This window comes from Teleopsis dalmanni, chromosome X (assembly GCF_002237135.1).
Source record: "Teleopsis dalmanni isolate 2A chromosome X, ASM223713v2, whole genome shotgun sequence".
Classification (NCBI taxonomy): domain Eukaryota; kingdom Metazoa; phylum Arthropoda; class Insecta; order Diptera; family Diopsidae; genus Teleopsis; species Teleopsis dalmanni.
Window position 1 is genome coordinate 8,394,761 of NC_051848.1, and position 12,822 is coordinate 8,407,582.

The 12,822-nt window shown below is 26.8% G+C and overlaps 1 protein-coding gene across 2 annotated transcripts; it reads right to left on the minus strand.

Annotated features, from left to right (window-relative positions):
• Positions 1-3,922: 3,922 nt before the first annotated feature.
• LOC119689939 (V-type proton ATPase 116 kDa subunit a1-like) lies at positions 3,923-11,564 on the minus strand. 2 transcript variants are annotated; one of them, XM_038104888.1, is made up of 6 exons: positions 11,456-11,564; positions 8,905-9,050; positions 4,625-6,508; positions 4,349-4,556; positions 4,119-4,290; positions 3,961-4,054 (listed from the first exon to the last, which is right to left on the minus strand). In XM_038104888.1, the coding sequence occupies exons 2-6, from the start codon at positions 9,019-9,021 to the stop codon at positions 3,961-3,963; spliced, it is 2,475 nt and encodes an 824-aa protein (XP_037960816.1). In that variant the 5' UTR covers positions 9,022-9,050; positions 11,456-11,564. The 2 variants fall into 2 exon arrangements, with proteins under 2 accessions (XP_037960817.1, XP_037960816.1); XM_038104889.1 differs by lacking the exon at positions 11,456-11,564 and having other exon boundaries at positions 3,923-4,054; positions 8,905-9,021.
• Positions 11,565-12,822: the final 1,258 nt, after the last annotated feature.

The window sequence follows — 12,822 nt, forward strand, 5'->3', positions numbered from 1 at the left end:
TTAATTGTGCGTTTTTTTTTTTTTTCAAATTTATTGATTTTTCTTTTTAATTTTATTTTTATTATTATTATATATTTATTATTTTGTTATTTTAATGTTTGTTTTTAATTTAATCACATTTTTTGATTTCCACAATTTTTTGTTTTTAGTTCAACAGTTTTCACGTTTAGTAAACTTTTTTTCTAATTTTAAATATTTTTGTTTTTAATATTTGATAAATATTAATAATATTTTATAAACATTAAACATTTTCTTTCATTAATTTTTTCTATTTCTTTAATTTTTATAATTTCTTACTGTTAATTTTAATTTTAGTGCTTTGAATTTTAATGATTTTAGTTTTTAAGTTAAATAATTTTTTATAATTATATAAATTATAATCATTTTTATAATCATTTTTGTTTTTAATGTTAATAATTAAAAATAATTATGTTTTTCAACAATAATAATATTTTTTTTAATAATTTAATATTAAATTAAATGATTAATATTAAATTTAATAATTTTATATCAAATTGATTTTTAATTGTAACTTTAAATAGTTTTATTTATTTTTGTTTTTAATATTAAAATTCAACAATAATTATTAGTTTCATTAATAATAATATTTTTTCTAACTTCATAATTTTATATTATATTGATTTTTAAATATAATTTTATATAATTTTAAATATTTTTATTATGTTATTATTTGCATCAATAATAATATTTTTTCAACTTTTATAATTTTGTATTAAATTGATTTTTAATTATAATTTTAATCATTTTTGCTCTTAATATTAATAATAATAATAAGCCAATAATTGATTTTTAACGTTCGTTTTTGACGAAAAAACTAAATTCTTACAATAAATTATTGTTTTTAATGGAGAAGTTTCTATCAAACAGTAGTCAAATTGCAACAACAAACATTTTTTTATTATTTTTTTTTAATTAACTGAATTGTTGGCTGACTATTTAATAATTTAATGACCATTTAATAATTAAATTTTTTATAAAATTATTAATTGTTTTGATTTTATGTGCAACTGTCTTTTGTTTAAGTTTTAATAAAATTTTTTTTTAAATTGAATTATTTTTTATTTCCAGTAAATTTAATCATTTTTATTTTGAATAATAATAATTTTTTTTTTGAATATTATTAATTTCTGTTTTTAGTTTTAATAAGTTTTGCTTTTAATTTTATTTATTTTCCTTCTTAATTGTAATAATGTTTGTTTTTAATATATTATCGATTTGTAATAAAATTTCATTTATCATTAAAGGAAATGTGCACGTTTTACCCTCCCTCATTAATTATCTTTCAATCAATAAAAAATTTATATTTCCGAGTTATTTAAAATATTTTTTATATTTTCATAGCCGGTGAATCAATTTTAATTGAAACTAAGTACGTAAATAATATCATTAAAAATCCGTTAAAAAGTCCAATGAAATATTATCTTTATATGGCATCAATAAATAAATGTTTCACATGATCCACATTAATTATAACGATATTTAATATAGATACTTTATCAATACGCGCCCAATAAAGATAATTAATTAATAATTTAAGGTTATTAAGCAAAGAAGTAATTGAAATTAAAAGTTTCATTGTGTGTAATTTATAGTTTTTTATCACAATTTTCATTATTTATTTTCGTGTGTTTATGGAAGCTCAAAATTTAATTTTAAGTCAAACAATTAAATATCGATACAATATAAATTTTGCATTATGTGCTTAGGTTAATAATTCCAAACGTTATACAAATAGCTTATGTTGCCTTTTAGTTTCCTTATCGGACGTTGGAGCTGACATAAGATATGCGGTTTCTCCGCTCTTATTTATTTTAACCAAAGACTAAATTGTTTTGAAAAACTATACATATTATAATGTGAGATAAATTTATTATACGTGCTTTGTTACTTATGACACTTAATAATGTAAACGTTTAATCTTATCTATACCATAAATTCGTTAACATTTCGGGCGTATCTGGCTATCTGGCGTGACGACCTCACATGCCTTTTGCGACATCGAAAAATGTTAAGCAAAAATTATCTTAAATATGCAGTTTTGGTTTTTTTGAAACTTGACAAAAAATTTGTAATTAATTTTTAGTTTTGACATATGTTTTTAAAATAAACAATGTATATAAATATTTATAAATATTTCATGATCGTGTGAGCTCATGCGAAAGGTTTCCATCACATGCTTAGAAACTACTCAATGCCCAGGTGATTTTTTTTATAGTTTTCCTAATTAAATAAAAATATTAATTGTTTTTCGTCATGTGTTTTTTTTTATCAAAGTTTGTAATAAAAATATTTTTCAATAATTCTTAAAACTAATATGAATAATTTATACGACTTAGTGTCAATGAACACAGCTCATTCTATATTATATATCAACCTGCTATGTCTCACTTCAAATAAGACAAGACTTTGATATTTGTGTGGAATAAAGCATTTAATTCGTGTATTAGTATGCGTTGATTAGTTGATTCAAGCCTGACTCAATCCATAGGTTCTATTGATGCTTTGACACCCTTTCGTTGAGACATACTCGTTGTCAACTGTTTAATCGGTTTTTTATAGACAGTTTGATTTGCAGTTTTAAAAAGTTTGCTGATCGTAATGTTAGTTTCATTCTACAACGAAGAGCAATCTGACGACATTCCGATTCGGATCAAGAGTGAGAGCCGAATCACATATTCTGAGATAGAAAAAAGTAGACTATAGGGCAAGATTAATTATCTGCAACAGTAGCGGGGGCTGGACGCAGGTCACACCAATGGAAGTCTTAAATGACTAATAGGGACTCTATCTCGAAGTAATACTAACGTAGTCCCGGGGTAGAACAAGGTCTCTAGGAATGAGGGGGCAGCGCGTAGGCATTCCACTCCTCCTTGCCGCAAACAAAAAAAAAATGTTAGTTTCATTAACTCTACGAGATTATTATAGAATAGTTTAATAGTCTAGGATTTCAAAAAGTAGGACATAAATAGAGAAAATTGAATATAGTTTTTTTCTTGTGTGGCTGGTTGCAATTAAAACAGTGAGATTTGTGAGAAATAGCCAATTTAGCTGCTTAGTATACGAACTATCTTTATAGGTTTTATATTAGCCTTTAACTGGTAGCATCCGTAACATATTGGTGCATTTGGATTTTTTTCTTTAACGTGTGCGTTTTTCGTGGATCGGTTGCTAGTCTCAGAGCAAGATATATAACTTTGCTGCTGCAGTCAAAATTTCTGATCTTGTTTTTTTATAATAATAATAATAAGAATATGATATCTATAAATAATACTAGGTAAGTTCTAACTGCAACAGCTTTCATCTTGTTTTATATTTTTGTGGTAAATATGTATGTAGTACTTTCAAGTTAATAAAAATGGCTATACAAGTACTTTGGCATACACATTAAGCTGTTCTACCTGAATCCAATCAGTTCTTTTAATCTTATGACTGATGAGTTTTTCTTTCTATATATAAAGTAGTTAAATAAAGTAGTTAATGTACATTTAAATTCACTAACCCCTGATAATGGCATATATCTTAGTATATCTTATATTTTAAAACTATTCTGTAAAGTTTTTTTACAGTTCAACAAATTTTTTTTCTCTCCCTACTTCTGTATTATTTATCACAGTAATGAGTGTTATTCTCTATCTACGAATATTTTTGTTAAAAATCTATATACAATGTATTTTAAGAAGAAAACATATTAGTAATTTTGTTCATACTTTAACAAACAATATGTTTTCTAAAAATGTCTAGTTCATATTATCTCGACAAGTATAGATAAAGATATTTTATCTCAAAAACGTTGGTTCTTTTTGACAAATGATTTGTTTATATGAAATTATTTAATCATTAAAAATTTGTTATTTTATATTTGTTTTCAATTAAATTGAAATAAAACGACACAATATTAGTTATCATTAATTATAATTTGTATTATTATATGTAACATAATTATTCTGCATTTTCTGAGTCTAAAATTGTACGAAAACTGAAAGGCATGAAAGCATAACCTTCGCCTATATAAAATTTGCTCATAAATTCGACCCTGCAATGTATAAAATGTTAAATAGATTAAAGTAAGAAGAATCTCTTCCAACATTTGAGCTTACCAATGCAAACGTAGGGTATGCAAAAATGCAGATAAACCTTCGATAAGTACTAAGATGCCCACAGTTAAACCTGACCAAGCTCCAAAAATCACATATATCAAGATGCTTCCAGCGTAATTTGGCATTCCGAAGCTCGCACTAAGCACCATAGTCCATAACACCTCAGAAAGCTCTGCAACACAATACATTAATAAAAAAATATTTATTTTTTTAGAAAAAAGTATACTTACGTGCGTGTGCTAGTGACAAAGCCCACAATCGCAAATATGAGGCCGTATGCGAGATCGTACTCAGTACGTATTCGATAGTATGTATGGCTTGTTGTATAAAAACTTCACTCATGGGCTCATCGTCACCATGGCCATGTCCACCAGCTGGTGGTGCTGACGAAGGTTTCCCATTTTCTACAGCGCCATTTTCATGACTGAGTTCTTTGCTCTTCAATCACATATATCACATATAAAAACAATTAAATAATTTATTTTTATTATTAAATTTATACTTACAGGTTTATTTTTTCTGGTACACATAATGTAGAATGGTTTTCCCAAAAGCATCCAGGGTATACAAACTACAGCGACTATCACGAAAATTGTTTGTAATTCCTTTTGACCATCAAACAAGTATTCCTTACATCCCTTCAATGGCTCTTGACTACCAAATAATACCATATTAATAAAAAGTATCAAAATAGATGGAGCACAGCCAGGTCCGAGGGCCACATCGGTGGCATCACCGGAATATTTTGCCCATTTAAAGAACATCATGAATACCATATAGCCGAAAAGTAGTAAGAGAAAGAGTACTTGTGGCAAAAATTGAAGAAGCATGTTCATGGGTTGTTTGAAATAACTGAAATTAATCAACGACATGCATATACCGAAAACCATATGCACTACTCCAAAAATGATAGACAATTTCATTTTATAGCTGTTAAGAAATATAATCTTATTATCTGCTAACTGCCAAATTGGATCCATACCCATTACATATGTGCCGTTAACGTGATAACGTGGATCCATTTGCAAGCCACCAGGATTTGTAAGTACTGTAGAAGTGTTATAGCGTACATACCATGACGAACCGAAAATGTTCATGGATTTTGAAAAAACATCATTATATATGAAACCAGTATATATTGAGAACAGTCCCATCAGAAGTATAATGTAACGGCCACCAAAGAATAAATTAAAAATTTCTTCTTTGATTTTGCTTAATTTCTTTTCAGCTATGCACATAAAACCACCAACGGCAACTAATATCAATCCATGACCCAAGTCCCCGAACATAACAGCAAATAAAAATGGAAAGGTGATGCACGTGTACAATGCAGGGTTAGCTTCACGATATGATGCAACACCATATGAGTCAATCAAGTTCTGAAATCCGCTTGTGAATTTATTTGTACGTGTATATGTTGGCGGATTTTCCGATGTCTCAATAACGTTCAAAAATGATGGTATTGAACTATCAACTGAAGCAGAGCCCTTAGACAAGGAGTTCTGAACTATGGGCAAGTCACGCGACGGCACCCAAGCCTCACCAATCAAACACTTGCTACTCACATCCATATTAAATAGATTTAGTGTATGATAGATAGCTTTCATTTTCTTGACCATTATAGACCAGACTGGTAACTTCTTTGAAGCTGCAACTAAAACACGATTACGATGATCTGCGGTTTGATTTAAAACTAATTTTAGATCTTCCAATCGTACACGCACATCTCTAATCATATCCGCTCGTTCAGCATGTGCACTTGGACAAGGGTATACCGATGCGTGAAATCCGGAGCAGACCTTCTTAATACGTGATTTTAATTGCTCTCCTTGAAAGAATGCAACAAAAACAGTTTTTAAAATCATGTGACCAGTTTCTGGATCCTTGCTCATGCTGCTTAAGTCGCTGCGTTTAACAAATATGTTACCACGACATATGCGCCACAACATACGTTCAAAAGCGAAAAATCGCTCCAGCTTAATTACACCGGCAACAAAACCTAATTGACCGCGCTGCTGCGCTAGCGATGGATCAGCATCAGTGGCAACAAAGCGACTAGTATCCAAATTGAGAACCTCCTGATCTGAAAAGAAACCAGCAGTATTTTCTAAAACTTGCTCCAACTCAGTCATGCCCATGAAGTTCGAGTTAAGATTAACTTCGTTTTGCGAAAGTTCACGTAATTCGTTCTCAATGGACTCCAGTTGCGCTTCAAAATCAATTATTTCGCGTGGATTCGGTGCATTTGGCTCTTCATCCATTAATAACGGCAAGGTTATTTCGTCTTTTTTTAGCTCGTGCTCAATGTAGGTAATGCGTCGTTCCAGTTCATCACACCGTCTAACCTCGGTAACGAATTTTCGTTGAAACGCATTGACTTGCGTATTTAACTGAGAGAAAAAATAATAAAATATATTAATTTTAATTTTATAATTATACACATTATTATTATTTATATACAGATTAAATATATTTTAAAGATGTTTCTAGCAACAGTTTTTTAAAATATAAAGTATATTAATGCTGAAGAAATTATCAAATAAATGTTTGTTAATTATGAAAAATTTATAATAATGTAAAAAAAATATATATACATAAATTAAAATAAAACAAAATTCAAATTTTTTAAATAAACAAAAATAAAATGTAAATTAAACTATATCAGGAATATAAAATAAAATACAAAATAATAGCCACACAGTAAAAATGACAATCTCCGTGATCCGTGAAGACTTCGTGGATCGTGTGTTCGGCGTAATACCCTTGCTTAACATCTAACTACAGAGAAAATATTTGAACATACAGATTGTAGTTAAACAGATTATAATACCTAATTAACAAAATCAATGGAATGTTTTTTACTTGACAATTGGCATAAACTATATAGTTTCGTGTCAAAAAGGAAGTGCTATTAGGAGGGCTATACCTAAAATACACGAAATAGTGTGAGACTATATTCTCAAGTGTTGTCAGAGGTTGGAGCTGCCGCTGTTGACTCTTCGGCAAAGAAGATCCATTGGGGCAATAAAAAGTAAAACCGACAAATTTCTTAGGAAATGTATCAATTCTCAGATAGCACTTAAATTGAACAAATGATATGAATAAATATAAATTATAGCGCTACTACTTATCATTTAGGTGTGAAAATTTGGAACATGTGTCCATTTATTGAAGTATATGTAAGTTATTTGATAGAATATAGAGATACATCGCCACTGTAAACCAAGCATTATTTATTAGTGAGTGAATTACTTCTAAAAGCTAGATAACGAACTTGCTGAAACACAATATAGTACACCTGCAGGAATTAATTTAAAGTGCTATGATAATGGTCAAATAATGTAATGTATGGATTATTTTATTAATGAGAAAGGTAAGCAAAATACTAAATATAACATCAGTATATAGACGCCAAATTTGGATTGTGTTCCAATAAACCATTATCCATTGCTTAATGTATCCTTGATAAATAACATTTAGCTATAAAGCTACGGTGTATTAATCTCCAATAAGAAAAAATAACAAAAAATGAAACAAAATTAAATGAAAGAAAATAAAAGAAACAAAAAATAAATAAAACAATAAGAAAAAATATACAATGAAAGAAAGTAAAGTATAATAAAATAAATGAAACAAAATTAAATAAAAACAAAAAAAATAATAATAACACAAAATACAATAAAAGAAAACATATTTAAATAAAATAAAATTAACAAAAAATATGTAAAACAATATAATATAAAATGAAACAAAATAAAATAAAAAATGAAACAAAATATAATGACAAAAATAAAATCAAATAAAATAAGATAAAATAAAACAAAACACAATGAAAGACAATGAAATAAAATAAAAGAAAAAATAAAATAAAATGAAACAAAATAGAATGGCAGAAAATAAAATAAAAAAAAAACAACAAAATACAATGAAAAAATAGAATAAAACAAAATACACTGAAAGAAAATAAAATAAAATACCATGAAAAATAAAAAATAAAATAATATAATAAAAATGTATATGTATATATAGAAGGCAATGACATGAAAAACATAATTATAAAAATTAATTAAAACAAAATAAAAATTATTTAAAACAAAATCAAATAGATATAAAAGTTAAGATAATATAAAACAAAATAGAATAATAACATAAATGAAAACTATAATATGGAAAATAGAAATAAAATAAAAACTTTGAAACTAAATTGACAATAAAAGTGTAATAAATTAAATTAAAAAAAGGTGAAAATAAAAATATAATAGTAAAATGACATAAAGTAATATGAAATAATTGATATAAAAATAAAATAAAATAACTTAAATGAAAATACAAAATAATAAAAGTCAATATCAAAATATAAAAGAAAATAAATAAAAATAAAAAACAAAATATAAATAAAACAAAATAAAATTAATTGAGGCAGAAAAAAATAAATTAAAATTGAAAGGAAAAGGAAAATAATAAAAATAAAATAAAAAATTATTATAAAATTAAATATTATAAACATAAAGTGTTTTTGTATGCTAATTAGTCAAATTTTTTTTGTTGCTAAAAAATAAAAGTTAACAGAAAAAACACGATTTATTTTACAATAAATTTTAATTCATCGATATTTCGACTTTAGTCTAAAGTCATCAGCAGGAGAGTTTTCTGAGCAATTAGTCTGCGAAAACACTTTATTAAAATAGTTTGGTCATAAAATAATAAATATTTACATAATAAAAATAATATAATATTAAAGTATTGTTTAATTGTAAAATAAAATATGTTTAATGCGTTCACTTACGTCACGAAATTGTACACAGCCCCTCTCGCCCAATTCCGCAATTGTGGCATACGCTGCTTCCGGTTGCAAAAACATTTGGCACAAGGCCATCTCTTCGCTGCGAAAAAGATCACCCATATTGTCGACGATATCTGGTTCTTGTCAACCTGTTGAGATAATCGCACATTTAGTAAATAATTTTAAACAAATCAGTTCACACATGCATAACTTAAGCAAAACGTCATGCTGCACATCAATTATGTATTGTTTACGTTTAATTTTTTTGTTTGTCAATTAATTTAATAATAATTTATTGAATTATTTTAAAGTAATTATCGCTCGCTACACACGTAAGCACGGATACGTCTGCTTAACGTGATTATCTGAAATCATATAAAAATCAACTGCAGCGATAAGGTCGAGTTTGTTTGCTTTCCCTAATGACTCGCATGTGTGAGCGATGGTCTAATCGAGGGCTAACGGCAGTCTGATAAAATTCGATTATGTGTGTGGAGTGGGGTGTATGGCATTACGTTATGGTAATCTATCAGTGGCAAACTGAAGTGCCGCCAGATTTTTGTATTTGTTTCGCTTATAAAAACTCTGATTATTATTTATGTATTTTGTAATCGAAGTTGTAATGAAATAATTTCGCCAACCCACTTACGTAAATTACGAATCGGTTATTGTTTGAGAGTGATTAATGGTGAGTGATTAATATGAGAATTAGAAGCAATAAGTACTTTACTTCTTTACTTTTTTACTATATGATAAACTGAAGGATAGTAAAACAATTAATAATTGTTAAGTCTGACAGTATTCAAAAAATAATTACGAAATGATTTTGTTCTCTCAATATCTGAGAGTAGATAATATTTATTCCCTATGTTCTTGTTATCTTTTATTAACATTGAAAATATTTTATGACAATCAATCAGTGTATTTCACTCTTTTAATGATTTTTCACGTTATACTCGTAGATTACAACTTCAATTTTTTTTTTATATTTTTTTTAAAAATTTCCCCTGAAATAATTTACAAATCATTATATATTTCATTACATATGTTCATATAAAATAGTTTGTAATGTAATGTTATAAGTCTGTAAGATTCTAAAACTTATTGTTAGGCTTTAATTTAAAGCGATTCAATAAAGGTATATTGTTAAAAAAAAAAAAATTTTTTTTGTGACCCTGCTACAATATCTTTAACGATGTCAATGGATAGTTCATCATGTAAACTTATGATCATTGTCATGATCACTAATTTTACTACATTATTTTCAGAAAATATATATACTAATACTATCTGTGAATATATTTTATGGAGGTTTTGTTGCTAGTTTAACATGCATTGTATATATTTTAGTGATTAATTTTTGTATATAAACCTTTCAGACTATATATGTTATTTTAAGACGTTTTATTTAAAGAAAATAAATGGATATTGTATAATAAAAGTGTTACTTTCTAGCTTCTTATATTTTAAAATAATATATATGGAAGGGTGTTATAAAATATCTGGAATATATGTCATATACAAAAAAGAAGCTCACCTTTAACAATGAGTTCTTGAGCAAAAGTATCTAATTAAATATATAAAAATTTTTTGTCAAATTTATAAAAATGAAATGTTATTTCTGCCAACTATTTTTCTACAATTTTTCCTGATTGCATCTTGATTGTTCTATTAATGTCTTTTTTTTGTTATAATATCTATTAACACAACGAAAAAAAAAATATATATAGGGTTGTCTCTGACCCAGTATAGGAGTCTCACGGAAGAGATACCATAGTATGCCTATACATTTATATAATATATACATATACAGACACACACACGCACACACTGTGTATTTATATATATGTACTTTATAATAAATTTAACATCTTTGTTAGATTACAAATATGTTGGTGAACTTAATATCAGTTATGATAATATAAGTTAATATAAGTTATGAATCTTATCATATCAAAGAAAATCTTTTTTAAATTCTTGAAATTCCTTCTTTTTGTTATTTATTGCATTAATTTATATTCCAATTAATTTTATTTGCGTTAAAAATCCGTTTTAACTAGCTTATTGCCATATAATTATCGGTTAACACTGCTTATCTTGTACCCAACGATCTACCGTGAAAGAACAGACTACATTTATACAAACATCGCTAGGTGCGATATTTATGCGATTAAATTTATATTAAATTCGAGTGCAGTAATTAATAGCAAAATTTTAAATTATTTCGATGAATTAGTTTAAGTATTATATCTAGTTCTATTTTTACGAGAACACAGCGAGATTGTTATTTTAACTATATATTATAATAACTGGCAGTCACTTTTATTCAATGTAATGTAATTTTGTCACATCAAAAGATTTCAGTAATAAAATCTTTTCAAGTCCTTTAAGTGATAGTGAGTTTTATAAGTAATATAAACATTCAGTATTAATATTTCACATATTAAAAATTGCTTTATAAGCATGTTTTCTGTATATATGAACTAGTATATATATGGTATATAGTGCATGTATTAATTATGTCTCTCTGACACATGTATTAATTGATGCCAACCTTTAGTAAAACACTTGCACAATATTAGGTCTGATCGTGTATCAATTTTTTTGTATTCAGTTTCAACCCAAAATAACGTACTAAAAACAAGAACTTGTCTCGACGACAGAGCGTAAACGTTTAATTTGTCCAACTTATATTTATTAGAAATAATTTTACTAATTTAATGCTTATCTGAACAATAGAAACTTGTAATCTTAGTCTTATCTTACGTTTGGTAAGCGTTATCGAATACAAAAAGTGTTATCGAATGCTTTATGTTTAAGTTTAAGATTGAAAATAAAACTCGTGCTCTCTTGATTGATTTGTTCCAGAAAAACGAAACCCCCTTCACGAAAATCCAATGTCACGGCATGTAAGTAATTAAGAAACACCTGAAAATGAAAGTAAATGAATCATTTTAGCTTAAGTTATCTAAAAGTTCGATTATGCTAAATAAACAAATGCTCGAATATACTGTGATATGTATTAGTCTTCTTAGAACCCACCTTAGCTTGTTTAAAATAGAGACAAACTGTCTGTCTGATACCAAATTGTACTAAATTAGTTGAAGTTCAAAATTTTATAAACATATATGATAAATCAAATGCTTATTGTGCAAAAAAAAATTTTTGGAAAAACATTTTGTGTATGAAAACTATCTTTTAATGAGCAGAAAGTCCAACAAATATTTGCAAGTTCTTTAATAAAGATGTCATTTAAACATAATGTGTCTTTATGTGTGTTAATTATATATTTTATTTAAATATAAATGACTAATATCGTCTTCATCTTTTATAACATATTTTAGTGAGAGAAATAAAAAATCGTTGATGGTTCTCATATCACATTAATAATCGTTTTCTATTTACAGCAATAAGCATTATTGGATCTGATAAAACTAACTATGTTAGTGTATGCATGTTGTAACTATATTTATATTTAGGTTTCTGCTCAGGGTTTCTAAAGGAAACCCTCAAAATTATTTGTAAGTATCTATTTACCTATCTCATTGTAACTTTGTACTTCTAATATTATTCTACTTTCATTCTAACGCTTTTCTAACATTTCTATGTCTTTTAGTTTCATTTTTAGCTTAAAAATTGGCTTTTGATTCGAACGTTTTCTTTGGATCAGTCAAGCTTGATCACTAAGGACTTCATCTTGGTTAATTGTAGCTATATGTTTCTCTTGGTCATTTAATTAAAAATAGCATAACCATTTATCATTTACACTTATCATATTAAGTTCACTACAAATAATTATTTCAGCAGACGTCTCTTAACGCATACGCATTCTTTATGACTCACGCACTTAAGTCTGCAGAGCTTTATATTATTATCGTCGTAACATTTAGAGAATGGCTCTTTCTCACATATGGGTGCAAT